The sequence below is a fragment of the Microcaecilia unicolor genome, chromosome 7 (genome assembly GCF_901765095.1).
Source record: "Microcaecilia unicolor chromosome 7, aMicUni1.1, whole genome shotgun sequence".
NCBI classification, from domain to species: Eukaryota; Metazoa; Chordata; class Amphibia; order Gymnophiona; family Siphonopidae; genus Microcaecilia; species Microcaecilia unicolor.
In genome coordinates, this window is record NC_044037.1 from 144521175 (window position 1) to 144538854 (window position 17680).

At 45.4% G+C, this 17680-nt stretch overlaps 1 protein-coding gene across 2 annotated transcripts in view; it reads left to right on the forward strand.

The window, feature by feature from the left end:
* The window catches only part of COPS8 (COP9 signalosome subunit 8), a 327439-nt gene that overhangs the window by 263794 nt on the left and 45965 nt on the right, over positions 1 to 17680 (forward strand). Inside the window, exon 5 of one of the 2 annotated variants that reach the window (XM_030209866.1) lies at positions 17525 to 17632. The exons of the other annotated variant lie outside the window; for it this stretch is intronic. Coding sequence (XP_030065726.1) covers positions 17525 to 17632 — 108 coding nt within the window. The remainder of the gene's footprint in view (positions 1 to 17524; positions 17633 to 17680) is intronic. 2 annotated transcript variants of the gene reach the window in all.

Consider the following 17680-nt stretch of genomic DNA (forward strand, 5'->3'; position numbering starts at 1 on the left):
TTGTTAATCAACTATACCCATAGATCTACTCTCTTTCCTTTTCCTGCCTAGCTCTGATAGATAATAGGCTTTATAACTGCTTCTGGTCCTGTAGCATTCTAACTTTGAGGAAAGGCTCTACCAGTGCTAGTTATATTATAGTGCAATTTGAAAGTTAAATCAATTGAAAATTCTTGATCAGACTGTATCAGTTGTGGTCATACCTAGAGAACTTTTTAACACAGCACTTGGCTGACTCACTGGGAGTAATAATCCCACCCACCTCAGGGTTTCCCAGTCATATATAAAGCGAAAATTCATTGGCTTTACTCCACGGTCACATACAGGCAGTCTTCCAGACTGGTAACTCCATCATAGTACACCTGTTCATACCTATTTCAACCAATCAGGATGACTTTTATTCTCTGTAATAATTGTGGTGCTTTAGTTTCAAGACCAATCATCTGGAGACTTAAGGCTTGTCCTATCTGTCTACAGCTCACTAGATTAAAACACGAGCTCAGTAAAGTAAAACAGGAACTAGATGCACTTAAAGCAGCATCTAGGACCGCACAACATCATACTGCACAGAATCATACCATATTATCACCACTACCATAAAGGATAAAACCACCTAAGAATAGATGGATCACAGTAGGTTCAGGCAGACTTCGTTATGTGACAAGAAAGCATCCGCCCTCTCAAGTGTTGCCCCTACAAAATTCTTTTGCTCCATTATAGCACTGTGATGTTCTTGAAAACAGAACAGAAGCCGAAGAAAAAGCAATGAAAGTGGAACAAAAGGATATGAAGGTACCCAAAGAGAAAAGAAACTCCCAAATCACTAATGTTGAAACGCATACCAGGAAATGTAGATGGAAAGCGATGACCACAAATGCTCGCAGTCTAAGCAATAAAGTTCATGACCTTCAGGCCCTGATGTTGGAGGCAGACTTGGATGTTGTTGCAATCACGGAGACGTGGCTCAGTGGTTCCCATTTGTGAACATACCAGGCTATAATCTATTTAGGAAGGATAGAGAGGGTCGTAAAGGTGGAGGAGTAGCTCTGTATGTGAGGAATGATATCATGGCGACTGAAATGACAGGGACCTGGGGAAAGGAAGAAGCGATATGGATCACCTTAAAAAGAGAGGATAGAACCTCTGTCCACTTGGGTGTTGTCTACAGACCCCCCGACACAATTAGAGGAACTAGATAAAGATCTGATCGCAGATATTCAAAAGTTGGGAAAGAAGAGAGAGGTTCTGTTGATCGGAGATTTCAATCTGCCAGATGTAGATTGGAAGGGTCCGTCTGCGGAATCGGAAAGAAGTAGAGAGATAGTGGATGCTTTTCAAAGTGCTCTGCTCAGACAAATGGTGACGGAACCTACGAGGGTGGTGACGGAACCCACGAGGGAGGGAGCAACGCTGGATCTGGTGCTCACAAATGGGGATAGTGTATCAAATGTCCGAGTGGGTGCCCAGCTTGGGCGGCAGTGACCATCAAATGGTTTGGTTCGATATGACAGCTGAAGTGGAGGGCGGCCACTCAAAACTCAAAGTCTTAGATTTCAAGCGTGCTGACTTTAGTAAAATGGGGGAATACCTGAGGAAGGAGCTGATGGGCTGGGAGAACGAACAAGAAGTGGAAGGACAGTGGTCCAGGCTGAAAGAAGCTATAAATAGAGCCACAAGCATTTATGTAAGGAGAGTAAATAAAAGCAAGAGAAAAAGGAAACCGGTATAGTTCTCCAAGCAAGTTGCTGAGAAAATAAAGGCTAAAGAGTTGGCATTCCTGAAATACACAAAAACTCAAGAAACCGAACACGGAGAGGAATACCAGAGGAAACTGAAAGAAGCCAAGAGAGAGATACGTCTGGCGAAAGCGCAAGCGGAAGAAAAAATGGCTAGAAATGTAAGAAGGGGTGACAAAAATTTCTTCAGGTATATTAGTGAAAGGAGGAAGACAAATAAGGGAATTGTGAGACTGAAAGACGCGAACCGCTATGTAGATAATGATGAAGAAAAAGCAAATTTGCTAAATAGATACTTTTGTTCTGTTTTCACAGAAGAAAATCCTGGAGAAGGACCGCGATGGACTGGCAAAAGTACAAATGAAAATGGAGTAGATATAGCACCGTTCACGGAAGAGAGTGTGTATAAACAACTTGAAAAGCTAAAGGTGGACAAAGCCGTGGGACCGGACAGGATCCACCCCAGGATATTAAAGGAGCTCAGAGAAGTTCTGGTGGGTCTTCTTAAAGATTTGTTTAATAAATCATTGGAAACGGGAGAGGTTCCGTGGGATTGGAGAACAGCGGATGTGGCCCCTCTTCACAAAAGTGGTGATAGGGAAGAAGCTGGAAACTACAGGCCAGTAAGCCTCACTTCAATTATTGGAAAAGTAATGGAAGCGATGCTGAAGGAAAGGATAATGAATTTCCTGGAAGCCAATAAGTTGCAAGATCCAAGACAACATGGTTTTACCAAAGGTAAATCGTGCCAAACGAACCTCATTGAATTCTTTGACTGGGTGACTGGAGAATTAAATCAGGGATGTGCTATAGACGTAATCTACCTAGATTTCAGCAAACTTTTGACACGGTTCCCCACAGGAGGCTCTTGAACAAACTGGACGGGCTGAAGATAGGACCCGAAGTGGTGAACTGGATTAGAAACTGGTTGACGGACAGACGCCAGAGGGTGGTGGTAATGGAATTCGCTCGGAGGAGGGAAAGGTGAGTAGTGGAGTGCCTCAGGGATCGGTGCTGGGACTGATTCTGTTCAATGTACTTGTGAGTGACATTGCTGAAGGGTTAGAAGGTAAAGTTTGCCTTTTTGCGGATGATACTAAGATTTGTAACAGAGTGGACACCCAGGAGGGAATGGAAAACATGAAAAAGATCTGCGGAGCTAGAAGAATGGTCTAAGGTTGGCAATTAAAATTCAATGTGAAGAAATGCAAAGTGATGCACTTAAGGAGTAGAAATCCACGGGAGACGAATGTGTAGGCGGGGAGAGGGATCTTGGGGTGATAGTATCTGAGGATCTGAAGGCGACAAAACAGTGTGACAAGGCGGTGGCCATAAGTAGAATGTTGCTAGGCTGCATAGAGAGGGGAGTGACCAGCAGAAGAAAAGAGGTTTTAATGCTCCTGTATAAGTCGTTAGTGAGGCCCCACCTGGAGTATTGTGTTCAGTTCTGGAGGCCGTATCTTGCTAAGGATGTAAAAAGAATTGAAGCGGTGCAAGGAAAAGCTACGAGAATGGTATGGGATTTGCATTACAAGATGTATGAGGATAGACTTGCTGACCTGAACATGTATACCCTGGAGGAAAGGAGAAACAGGGGTGATATGATACAGACGTTCAAATATCTGAAAGGTATTAATCCGCAAATGAACCTTTTCTGGAGATGGGAAGAACTAGAGGGCATGATATGAGATTGAAGGGGGGCAGACTCAAGAAAAACGTCAGGAAGTATTTTTTCACGGAGAGAGTGGTGGATGCTTGGAATGCTGTCCCACGGGAAGTGGTGGAGAGGAAAACGGTAACGGAATTCAAACATGCATGGGATAAACATAAAGGAATCCTGTTCCGAGGGAATGGATCCTCAGAAGCTTAGCGGAGATTGGGTGGCAGAGCCGGTAGTGGGAGGTGGGGCTTGTGGTTGGGAGGCGGGGATAGTGCTGGGCAGACTTATACGGTCTGTGCCAGAGCCAGTGATTGGGAGGCAGGGATAGTGCTGGGCAGACTTATATGGTCTGTGCCCTGAAAATGACTGATACAAATCAAGGTAAGGTATACACAAAAAGTAGCACATATGAGTTTATCTTGTTGGGCAGACTGGATGGACCGTGCATGTCTTTTTCTGCCATCATCTACTATGTTACTATGTTCTCCCAGGGAGATTGGACTTTTTGATCTTGCATTGGCTTTTTTCCTTCCATGTCAACGATGGTGCCAAGAGGCTTTAAGAAGTATACTTGATGCAGTAGGACCATTTTAGGCACAGAACCCCATAACTGGTGTGTTGAGTGCTTGCACCAGGACATACAGTGTGGCCTCTGTCTATGCATGCAAGCAAGCAAGCAAGGACACTTAAATCCTGCAGAGTCCAACATGAAAAACCTTTTGGTTCTGCATCCAGCATGGCAGGGTATTCAATTTCGACGCAGAACCTGCATCGACATCAGGTGCACTGACATAACATCAAGAATGTCCGACATTGGACTCGGTACCACGCCTGCGTAAGAACTCCACGTCCTCTTCATTGGTGCCACATGTATCAAAGGACCTGTAGCGTAAAGAACCTAAGAAACATTGCCATTGTTCTCCCTCCAGGCATTCTGCCAACACTTCTCCTTCATTAGCATCCTCAATGCATGGAAAGTGTCCATGCGACAGTGACTGCTCGCCTTCTCTACAACTTATTTGTCATTGAGAACCTTCGAGGTCCTCGATCACCTAAGCTTGCATAGGCTATAACTCGAGCTGCCTCCACACTGCTGTCTCAGCTGGTACCAACGCCTACTCTACAGGAGGAAATCCTGGCTATGCTCAGAGGAGCTCTTGGGGCTACTGCATATGCAGCCTATTCAGGTTTACAGGCTGCTTACACCAGCCTCAGCCCAGCCCAGCCCATAAATGCATTGGAGAGACAGTCCGAGAGAGGTCCTGCACACCAGCTCGATGTCAGTTGTTAGAGGCACCACTAACCTGACTGACACATGCGTCAATGTTGGCAGAGGAACTTTCTCCTGCCTCAGAAACTCATCTACCTCAATGCACTCTGACACAGAGTTGACATTCTAGTCAATGCTCTCTTCCATGTGCTTCCCAAGAACAGTACTTTGAAGAGTCAGGCTGAGACCTCTCCTGGGAGATACAACAGGAGTCACAGGACCTCTCAGCTGAGGATCCTATGGAATTCCATCTGATCCTTCTCCACTGCCTGATAGGATATACTTTCCAGCGGAGGTTTACATCTTCATGGCTTTTAACTGTGAGGTTCTAGATTAACTCTCCTCCTAGAGAAGGAATCACTGTTCCATTTCATGCAATTATGAGGAATACTCTGATCAAAAACTGGAAGATTCCATGAACTGCAAGTTGCCCCAAAGAAAATTGATACAATGTACAGGATACAGAAATGCACAGGGTTTGAGAAAATGCAGTTACCCCCATCATTCCTTTGTTGTGGAATCTGCTTTGAAGCGTAGTCGCAGTATGAGATCTCATGCTTCTGCCCCTCCAGGCAGAAGAAGTTAGAACAGTAGATTCTTTTGTCAGAACATTTCAAACCTCATTCTAACCAACCACATATTAGATTATCAACTTTACTCTACAATTTACTTGAAGTCTCTAATACAGAGTACTCTCTCCTTTGTAAACTTTCTTCCTTCCTTCCTGAAAAGGTTGATGAGTTCCTCAAGCTTCACAGGAAACTTCTAGATTGTTATAAATATTTGGCAAGTCTCTATGATGTCTTTTCTCGCATTTCTGCTCTAGGAGTAGTGATGCATTATCTTCCTTGACCTCGATTATGCTGTCCAGGAGCATCTAGCAGATGTCCTTTGTCATGGAGACAACTTATTCGGTGACAAAGGTTGAGGAATTGGCCAACCTAATTAAACATACAGGTATTAAAACTGTATCCAGGCCACACACTTCTACCGCCTCTTCTACAAGATTTGCAGGAGGACATTGATGCTGTGATTACTATACATCTAAGCATCGTTATACTCCCACACCACCTCCACTTCAAAGGACTATGCCCCAACACTCTCATCCGTGGCAGCAACAGGGACATCATTAACAGACCTCAGTCTAAACAATCCAGTTTTTGACTGTTTCCTATAGAGCATCGCCATCGCTCAGTTGTCTGTGCCAAACAACCTACCGGTAGGATGCAGACTTATCCTCTTTCAACAGAGGTGGCTGCTCATATCCTCTGATCGTTGGGTACTACTTGTCGTACGGTGCAGTTATACTCTGCGTTGCGGAAAAAAGATCTCCCGACCACAAGAAGAGCTCTCTGCCCTCCTCCGGCAGAATGTAATAGAACCAGTTTCGCTGCCAGAGAGGGATTAAGGATTTTACTCCATATACTTAAATCGTACAAAAAAGGACAGGGGGAGCGCGACCAATTCTCGACCTGTGAGATTTAAACAAATTTCTATTCAGTGAAAAACTTTGTATGGTTTCCTTGGTATCACTTTTCCCATGATCCCGCTCAATGGTTGGCTTTGCTCTCAAGATCTGAAAGAGGCATTCAATCACATACCTATTCTTCCTGCGCACAGAAAGTTCCTATGCTTCTGCTCTGGGACTCTGTGTTATCAATACACAGGGATGATTTCCCAGAATCTCACCCAGGGTCTTCCATTTCAGTCCTTACCATGGATGCCTCCGTGGTGGGTAGGGGTGCTCACTCACCTCGATGGTTTTCACACACAGGGTTCTTGGTCTCCATGGGAAAATGTCATACCAATCTCCTGGAATTGCGAGCAGTCTGGAACACCCTCAAAATGTCCAAGACCATATCCTCAATCAGATAATACTCGTTTGCATGGACAACCAGGTTGCAATGTATTACCTGAACAAACAAGGAAGAAGTGGTTCTTATCACCTCTGTTGACCGGCAATCCAGATATGGAATTGGGCAGCTTCTCGAAACATCTCTGTAAGAGCTGTTTATCTAGCTGGCAGACAGAATGCTGTGGTGGACAAAGCAGGGTCCTTTAGTCTCACAAATTGATCCCTCAGAATGCCTATAGCTCATAAAATATTCCAGCCATGGGGGACCCCAGCAATAGACTGTTTCTTCTCCCCAGAACAGCAAGCTTCCCTGCTTTTGTTCTAGAATTTATTCTCCCATCCATGTAGCCCCAGATGCCTTCCTGCTCCATTGGGGAACAGATATTCTATCCCAATGAGAGGCCTTTCCCTCACTGCCTCTCATTGGGAAAACTTGTCTCAAACTACATCAAGACCAAGGGACCATGATTCTAATTACTCCCTACTGGTCATGCCAATTGTGGTTTCCTCTTCTCCTAGTTATCATTAGATCCTTCTCAACTCTCGCTCTCTGGCCCTGATTACGTGGTTCTTGACAACATAGAGTTACATTCCTTAAACCTTCCAGGTGCCTTCTCTAGTATACTTCTAGCCTCTAGGAAACCTTATACACAGAAATGTACCTTTTAAGTGGCGATTTCCCCTCTCGTATGCAGCCAGAACATGCGACCCTACTAGGCGCTCTTTCTACCCTTATGGAGTACTTCCTCCATTCTTTTGGTTTTCTGGCCTCAAACTCAGAGTACACTTGAGTTCCATTATTGCTTTTCACTCTAAGGTTGATAATAAACCAGTTTCCATTCATCCCTTGATAGTTAGATTCCTGAAAAGGTTTATTTTATACCAAACCTTTTATCAAATCACCTCTGGTGGCATGGGATCTCAATGTCATCCTCACAGCTCTCATGAAACCTCCATTTGAACCACTCCATTCCTGTTCCCTGAAGTTACACACGTATAAAGTATTGTTTTTAATAGCACTTACTTCTGCCAGAAGAGTAAGCAACTTAAAGCCCTTGTGGCAGACCCACCTTTCAACAGGTTCTGCCCATGACAGGGTTGTTTTCCGAACCCATCCTAAAGTGGTATCAGAGTTCCACCTCAATCAATCCATTGTACTTGCTGACTTCTTCCCTAAACCACACTCTCATCCTAGAGAGAAGCAGCACTGCATACCTTAGACTGCAAGTGTGCTCTAACCTATTATCTGGATCATGTAAAACCTCATAGGAAGTCCTCCCAGCTTTTTGTATCCTTTGACCCTAACAGATTGAGGACGTCCATCACTAAATGAACCATTTCTTCTTGGCTGACTGTATCTTCTACACTTATGTTCAGGCTGGGCTGACCCTTCAAGGCCGGGTCACTGCTCAGTGTATGAGCCATGACTGCTTCAGTAGCCCATTTTTTTTTGTTATATTTGTACCACGCGCTTTCCCACTCATGGCAGGCTCAATGCGGCTTACATGGGGCAATGGAGGGTTAAGTGACTTGCCCAGAGTCACAAGGAGCTGCCTGTGCCTGAAGTGGGAATCAAACTCAGTTTCTCAGTTCCCCAGGACCAAAGTACACCACCCTAACCACTAGGCCACTCCTCCACTCCCCCTTTATTGAAGAAATTTGCAAAGCAGGAATGTAGTTTTCTATCCATACCTTCTCTGCTTACTACTGTCTGGAGCAGCTTTTTAGGCACTTTTCTCAGCCAGGTTCATTATTATATTGTGAGCCTGGCAGCTAGTGAGTCCCACATGTGAGAATACCATGCCTGCTTTTCCTCAAAGAAAGCAAAGTTACTTACATATAGCAGGTGTTCTCTGAGGACAGCAGGCATATATTCTCACATCCCTCCCACCTCCCCCTGGAGTTGTTGTCTTAGTTTTAGTATTGTACTGCTGGTCCCGTGCTCGAGTGCCAGGCAGGAAGGCACCCATGCATGTGTGGTAGGAGCACTGTCTCTGAGTTTTAAAGTGTCAGAACACTATGGCAGTATCCACACTGGACTCCGTGGATAATGTCACCCCACATGTGAGAATATATGCCTGCTGTTCTCAGAGAACACCTTCTACAAGTAAGTAACTTTTTCTTTATGGTCGCGCCCTGCATGATCCACACCTTTGCAGCGTATTGAACTACAAACTTTATTCCCCGATTCCAAAGGTCTGTGTAGTAAGGGGCCAGAGCATGTCTGCTGAATGCCACCTGACCAGAATAGTCACTAAACAGAAGTAATTTACAACCTTCGTATTTCAGAGAGCGAGTTTGTCTATAGAGAACCATCAAGTGTTCTTTCTCCACAAAATTGAGTACCCGAGCCAGTACTGGCCTAGGGCGCTGATGTTCAGTGCACTGAGACCCAACACAATGGACACACTCAATCTTGAGGCCTCCAGGCGGAGCCTCCATGTCTGTTTGTGGGAGCAGGATCCCCTCCTCTCGGACATACCAGCCTTTATAAGGTGTTTCCATTTAGTCTTCAATGATGTCTTCAGCAAGAGTCAGGCTGAGAAACTTCTGTCTCATACAGACTGTGACTGCGCCATTGACTTAATTCCAGGGAATATGCTTCCTCAGGAGGCACGCATATACCCTCTCCAGTCCTGAGACTCAGGCCATGGCGGAATATATCAGAGAGCACTTACAATGGGGCTTCATCCGATCCTCTACGTCTTCAGCCGGAGCAGGTTTATTTCTTTGTTGGGAAGAAAGATGGGTCGCTACAGCCATGTATCGATTATCGGGGTTTATGTTTCAATAGTTTTTATTAACCGCATAACAATATACAGTTCTACCAGTGGTACAAGTAATTGAATACTTACTGGAACAACAACAAAGTATTCTGTTTTATCTTTACTCCCCTTAATAACCTTTAACCCCCCCCCCCCCCTCTGTATTCAATGTCTCCATTGGTTCCTTACATAATTTCAATTCCCAAGCCTACCCCTCAACCTCCCTTATTCTATGAGCCAGGAACATACTAGATTATTCTTGTTCATAAGTTCAAAATTTGACTCCGTGCTGTAGGGGTCAGAGACTCCCAGAATGGAGACCACCTGTTCTTAAATTGTTGTTTTTCAGCCTGCGGGATGTTCCGTGCCGCCTATTGCTCCACACACAAGAGTTGTCACCATCTGAGACCGCCATTTCTGTGTTGACGGGGGATGGTTCCCCAGCCCATTCGCCAAGCCCCCTCCCTGCCCATCTTCAAATCCTTGCTCAAAGCCCACCTCTTCAATGTAGCCTTTGGCACCTAACCTTTATACCTCTATTCAGGAAATCTAGACTGCCCCAATTTGACTGCCCTATTTGACTGACTGTACATTTGTCCTTTAGATTGTAAGCTCCTTGAGCAGGGACTGTCCTTCTCTGTTAAACTGTACAGCGCTGCGTAACCCTAGTAGCGCTTTAGAAATGTTAAGTAGTAGTAGTAAGTGCCACCAAGAGGGGGCTACACTAGCTCATATGTGTTGGTATTGTCCAAAAGTGGTACTGTTCTGGAAGAGCATTATTCGGCAGGTGGCGAACCTCTGGTTAGCGAACTGGGGCTATGATCCAATGCTACTGTTTGGAAGACCATGTTTAGGCAAGCCTGCCCCGAAAGGATTTATAGAATTTGTGAAAAGAGCAATTGTGGTGGTAAAGAAAACCATTCTTCAGGTTTTCTTTACCACCACAATTGCTCTTTTCATAGGTATTGTTCCTAGTTTGTATTCCTTGTTTGTATCTGGAATCCTATTCTGTTGGCTCCCTTTCCCTCCTGTCTGAGAACCTTGAACCCTTTGTGCAGTTAGCACTTCTACCTTGCTTTTTGTCTGGGTGCCTGTGGGCACTGCTGTATCCTGGTTCCCTGTTTCCTTGGGCTTCTGCCCCACCCTGGTTAGTCAAGCTTGTCTTAAAGTCCTTCTCTCTGTATAGTATCGGTATTTCCTCTGTTGGGGCTGGTTGGCTTCAGCTTCAGTACCCCTCCTGCTTGTGTCTGCCCTGCTTGCTTTCAGTTTTCTTCTAGTCCGGTCTGTTTGGTAATCCGGTATCCTGATTCTTATCGTGAACCCTGTTGTGGTCTGGCTTGTTTAGTGTCCCTCCTAGTGTGAGTTCTCGGGTGGTCCTGCCTGCTAGTTCCAGTACCAGTCTTCCTCCAAGTCCTGCCGACTGCCTGCACCCGGGGGCTCAACCCCCGGGGAATGGCGGCTAAGTGTAGGTGAAGCCTAGATCTAGTCCCGTGTGTTTCAGTCCTGTGTGTTTCAGTCCCGTGGGTTCCAGTCCCGTGAGTTCCAGTCCAGTGGGTTCCAGTCCGTGTGTTCCGGCTCGCTTGTCCGCATCTGCAGTCCTTGCCTTTGCCGGTGTGCTAGCCCAGTGTTGGTTGGTGAGTTTTGCCTGCTGCTGCTGCTCCCCGTCAGCAGCCCAAGGGCTCACGATTGCTCCAGAGTCCACGCCCACATGCGCCGAACCTGAGTACCTGACACTTGGGGTCTGCTACCATATTGAAATCCCCCATTATCCGTTGCCGGAGGTTAGGATATTGATTACATTGCTGTGAGATATGATTGTAAAACTTCTGGTCATTTGGTCCATAAATAGCCACCACCAAAAATTCCGAGTTCTGCAACCACAAATGCACCAACACATACCAACCTTGAGGGTCCTTTGCAATCAGCTTCAATTTCACTGCTAGACCCTTCCGCAATAGTATAGCTACTCCTCTATGTCGCCCCTCTGTTGACAAAGCGTGCACTTCCCCCACCCACTCTTCTTAATTTTTGATGCTCTACCTCAGTTAACTGCGTCTCCTGTAAGCAGGCTATATCTGCTTTGTGTCTCTTAAGTGCTGCAAGAATTTTAGCTCGTTTAATTGGGCTTGAGATTCCGCCCACATTCCATGTTATGAATTGGGATACCTTAACCTGTGTCATATCTTGTCCGTTTCTCTACTCTTCTACATGGTGCGCTTGATATTGGGAATCCTGGTGCCCAGCTCCATCTAATTCCCCGTCTTCCCCTGGGGAGACTCCCCCCTTATGCTTCCTAGCTCTTCCTTTTGTTTTGTTCCTGGCCCCTCCCCTTCCAGCATTACCCATCCCTCCCTCCTTTCCCTTACTCCCTCCCACCTCCCCCCCTTCGCAACTCCCCCCCCCTCCAATAACCCTACTCTTCTCACCCGCCTCCTCTGGTTGTGAAGATGAGATCGTGAATGATGGTCCCCCGCCCCCCAGCCACCCCTTCCTTCCGTTCTGGCCTCATACCCTCCCTAAGTGGATTACTGTTACTAAATGAGCACCTTTCCCCTTATCAACCTTCCATCCTCCAATGATTCTTCCCTAATACCTTTATCTTTATCATTGTGATGCCCTCCTGTTGATTATTCCTCATTTATTCACCTTCACCAAGTTCTGCATCTTATGTGTCCATGTTCTCGCAAGCAGGCAGGTTTTCCACAAGTTCTTGCGTCTCTTTTGGCGATTGAAAAATATTCCAAGTGCCATTCATCAGCACCTTTAATTGGGCTGGATAACTTACCATGAATCTCTGTTTCTTCTCTGTTAAGTTTTTGCAGATCTGTCCAAAAGATCTCAGTCTCTCTTGCACTGCTACCGAGTAGTCTTGAAAACTTTTTATACTGTTTCCTTCATAGTTTAATGTGTCCCATTTGAACCTCGCTCCTCTCAGGATTTCTGTCTTATGATTAAAATTATGTACTTTTATTATCACCACACGTGAGCGGTTCCGATCTCCAGTTTTCCGCCCCACTCTGTGTTCGTGTTCCAGGCACAGTGGGCCCACACTGTCCGATAGCGCGAACTCCGCTTTCATCCACCGTTCCAGTAAGGTTGGTAGCGTATTATCTGGGACCGATTATGGGATTCCCACAAGTCGTAAGTTTGATCTTCGCGACCTGTTTTCCAGGTCGTCTATTAGCTGTGCCTGTGCTTTTAGGGAATTTTTCAATTCTTGTATTGTTGCCTGCGTAGTAGGTTCTGCATCCTCTAGTAGTGAGACGCGGGTCTCCAATTCTACGGTTCTCTGCGTCGTGTCTTCTAATAGCGTCTCCATACTGGTGAGTTGTTCTGATATTTGGGCAAATTGGGGCGCCATCACCATCTTCACCATGTCTGTAAGTTGCATCAGTTGGGACGGCATGAATAGTGGCGGGGTCACTGCCGTTGGACTGGGTGCCATCTTGGCATCTCCAGCTCCTTGCTGTTTTTCCATCTCTTTCTTGGTCGTTCATCACCTTTTCCCCTCTGATCACATAAAGGTCCATACACCCTGTTGACTCTGGTTTGATTCTCCCCAAGTCGTATGCGGGTTCAGGCTGATTTTTCTTTACTGGCTGGGGGGCCGGTTCAGGAGGATAGAGAAAACACGTCCTCTCTCCTCAATCCATCACATGATCCCCCTATTATCGGGGTTTAAATAACTTCACTATCAATCTATACCTATTACTGCTTATTCTGATGCTCTTTTAATTGATTGGCTGCAAGGAGCCATTATCTTTACCAAGTTGAATTTACGGGGCGCATACAATCTTGTAGTAGTAGTTTGAGTAAAAGAAGGGGATGAATGGAAAACCACATTTAACACCTGCAATGGGCATTATGAATACTTGGTAATGCCTTTTGGATTATGCAGTGCCCCTGCTGTGTTTCAACATTTTGTCAATGAAATCTTCAGAGACCTCACTCTTTTGTCATCATTTACCTAGATGATATATTAATTTTCTTCTCCTCTCCCGAGGAACATATACAACATGTTAGAACGGTTCTCCAATGGCTTGGGGACATTGGTCTCTTTGCCACACTGGAAAAGTGTGCCTTTCACCAGAAAACTATACCCTTTTTGGTGTACATTATATCAGGATCGTCTACAGATGGACCCCAAGACGTTCCAGGCCAATCAAGACTGACCACAGCCAGCTGGCTTTCATGCTCTTCAGCGATTCCTTGGATTTGTTCATTATTACCGGCAGTTTATCAACCATTATTCCACAATCACAGCGCCCCTCACTGCTCTTACCAAGAAAGGAGCCAATCTTGATAAGTGGTCTTTAGAAGTAAGCATACATTCCGCGCTCTGAAGCAGGCCTTCCTCACAGCCCCCGAGTTACAACGACCAGACCTGACATGGCCTTTCATTCTGGAAGTAGACACTTCATCACTGGGGACTGGGGCTGTTCTTTTCATTCCTCCTCTGGAGGACATCTACGTCCCTGTTTCTTTTTCTCTAAAAGTTATCAATAGAAATCAAACAAAATAAAACATGGAAAAGAAAATAAGATGATACCTTTTTTATTGGACATAACTTAATACATTTCTTGATTAGCTTTCGAAGGTTGCCCTTCGTCAGATCGGAAATAAGCAAATGTGCTAGCTGACAGTGTATATAAGTGAAAACATTCAAGCATTACTATGTCAGTCTGACAGGGTGGGAAAATCCACTCCTCACAGAGAGAAACTACACAGTCGGGGATCGAGAACTGTTAGCCCTAGAAGAATGGAGACACCTGCTGGAGGGTGCCGCTCATCCCTTTACTGTAATTATCGACCATAAGAACCTCCCGTATTTATAATAAGCCAAGTGGCTAATCGCCTGGCAAGCCTGTTGGTATTTGTTTTTTTGCCAGATTTGGTTTTCACCTGACTTTTTGCCCCGCTTAGAAAAATACCCAGGCAGATGCCCTCTCTAGGTCTTTTGAAACTGCCAAAAACAGATAGAAACCCCAATATATATTTGTTTTATTTATTTATTTGTTACATTTGTATCCCACATTTTCCCACCCATTTGTAGGCTCAATGTGGCTTACATAATTCCGGAGAGGTAGTTGCGGACTCCGGGGTCAGCACATACAAAGTGTGAAATATAGTAAAATAGATCAGGTAAGGACTGTTCCGAGCAGATTGCAAGGGGTTGGATCCTGTGGCAGAGGATCAGGTGTTATTCGTTTCCTGTTTTTGGTGCTGTCATTCATTTTTGATGACTATGTTGGTTCTGAGGGGTATGCCTTTCTGAAAAGGTGAGTCTTTAGGTTTTTTCGGAAGTTTAGGAGATTATTCGTGGTTTTCAAGTCTTTTAGTAGTGCATTCCAGAGCTGTGTGCCTGGATCATGCTAGAATCCTGGCACTCTTGACGATAACAACCCCCCTCGGAAGAAGTCTTGTGCCTCTCAGATCCCGTTGGAAGGTAATGCTCTGGGTTTATTCCTCTCAAGTGGCCATCCGTCCTTGGAAACTTTACATCAGATTATCAGACATTATTGGTGGACGAAGATGAGATCGTATGTCCGAGAGTTTGTTTTGTCCTGCACTGACCCCAGCACAAGATACCTTGTTCCCATCTTTGGGGTTTAATTCAGCCACTACCCATCCCCGAAACACCGTGGAGTGAGATTTCTATGGATTTTATCACTGATCTTTCAGTCTCCACAAGGTATACTACTATCTGGGTCATAGTTGATGGTTTCACAAAGATGAGTCATGTCATTCCTTTGGAAGGCTTTCCCACTGTAGCCACATTATCACACGTTTTCTTTCAGAACATCTTTTGCTTACATGGTCTCCCTTCATACATTCTCAGCGGTCATGAAGCACAGTTCACCTCCCGATTCTGGTGAAAAGTGTGCCCTTAGTTAGGAGTTAAGTTAGACTTGTCTTCTGCATTTCACCCCCAGACTAATGGACAGACGGAACGTATAAACCAAATACTCAATTCCTCCGGCTTTATATCAACAAGCAGCAGGATAACTGGTCTTCCTTGCTCCTTTGTGCCGAATTTGCATACAATAATCATATCCATGATTTCACCCGGACATCTCCCTTCTTTGCTCTATACGGCCGCCATCCACTCACATTTGTTCGTACACACCCATGTCTATTCCTGAGACCCCTGATACCTCCTTTGCCTGACTTATAGCCAATAACATACAGGATGTCTGGAACCGAGTCTAACAGCTTCAGCAGACTGCAACTGCGTACAAGCGATGAGCCGATTTCTTCTGCAGGAAGGCCCCGGTCCTACTGGCAGGACAGAAAGTATGGTTAAGCACACAACATCTACGACTTCGCTTTCCTACTCAAAGGTTCGCCCCTCCTTATATAGGACGCTTTGCCATCCTGGTGCCTCCGACTACCCCTAGCTACGAAAGTTCACAACACTTTCCATGTATCCCCTCTTAAACCATGTATCCTCCAGATGGCATTCAGATTGGCCCTTTCGGCATTCTCCTGATGCCGATCCTGACCCTGAATTTGAGGTGGCAGAGATCCTGGACTCAAAACATTGTCATGGACGGCTGTAATACTTGATTTCCTGGGAGGGCTTCAGTCCTAAAGCTAACACATGGGAATCTGCTGCTCGTCCATGCCCTGGCCCTCCGGGCCTTCTATTGTCATCATCCTTTAAAACCTGGACCGAACAGGTAGGGAAGGGGGGGTCCTGTCATGGCTTCCACTTGCCCCATCGACTCTCCGCTCCTGTGCCCTGAGCCAGAATCCTTTCACCACTTCGGGTGGTGCTGGCCGGCGACATTCCTACCCACTGCATGATTGGTAGAGTCCCTGCTTGCTTCTGTGCCCAGCCGGCCTGCAGCATTTCTGGCCTCAGTGGGAGCTCATCTCTGACCTATTCTTAAAGGGTCAGGACCAGGAAACTCTGGCAGAGACACCAAGGACACCTCCCCCTTTGGGAATTTAAATGGATCTCTGTCTCCAGGAAGATGCCTCAGCAACAGGTGGCTTGTTCCTACCTGCTGGTGCGTTTGTTCTGCTGTCTGCTTGATTTGACCTGACCCGTGCCTGTACCTGGATTCTTCTTGCTCGTTGCCTGACCTGACACGTGCCTGTACCTGGACGACACCTTGCTAGCAATCTGACTTGTTCTACGCCTGCTGTCAGCCCTTCTGAGGACCCTTAAGTCCTGCTGGCTACCTGAACCTGAGAGTGCAGCTCTCGGGGAACGGTGGTTGGTTCAAGTGAAGACCCCTGGGCTTCGTTGGCCGCTTGTTCCTTTCTTCTACTAACAGGCACAAGGGCTCACCTTCCTTGAATCCGTGACATTCACTCCCAGTCCTTTGGTTATAGAGAGCTGGAAGGGAATCTTCCTGAAAGGCTGAATCATTCCGTACCCTTTCTGACCAGCAGGGGTTATTCCTCCAGTCTTAAGCTGTTTGCTCTCTAAAGAGATGCAACTGCACTGCCGTTCTGATGAGGCTGAGCCCTGCTGGTCTATCCTATAAGTGTTTGGAAATTATTTGATTTTGAGTGATATGTAAGCACGTTTGTAGGCTTATTGTTTTTTTTTTTTTTTTTTTTTTTTGGGCAGCTTGTATCTCTCTCTCTTTTTGAATGTGCATAATACAGGTAAACAGTGAGCATAAAAACAATGACTACAAGAACAAAATTAGTACCTGAAGTCATGTTTTTTTCTATACAACATGTCCTGACTATTGATCTCAGTAATTGCTGGTGACTAATTTTGTGTTGGCTGCAGTTGATGTAGTTAAACAGTTTGCTGAGGCTTGTGTTCTCACTGGCTGGATGAACTCTGACAAGAAATTTGACTTCTATTTTTGTGGAACTTTCTTTTGCTCTCTTGCAGTTTATCCAGTTGATCTGGATAGCTGTATAAAAAGAGAACATAATATGAAACTGGAGGATGATAGACTGAAAAGCAACATATGCATTCATGGTAGAGTTAGAAATGTTTAAAATAAATTCAGAAAAGCATGAATCCTAAATGGTAGAAATGCAATCATAAAGTTGCAAATCTGTGGTAGGTAGGGAGAATGGGAAGATGAGATAGTAACTTGCAGACATCTGATATCATACTCTGTTTTCCATATGGGATGTTATCCTGATAGCTAATGTGTTTACTCAGATCGTCTACTCCAAAGGTGGTTTTGAAGGTTAATATTATAAAGACTGTTGGCAGGAGAAAAAAAAGCTATTAATGAATTTTATTTTCCATCCCAACTCCAGATGCAACCAGGAGACGAGCCTTCGAATTGGTTTCTCAGGCGTATACCTCAATTTCTGCAGATGATTTTGCAGCCTTTGTGGGGCTTCCAGTAGAAGATGCTGTAAAAGGTGGGATGCCACTTAGTGGATTACATTAAAATCTGTATCTTCCAACAG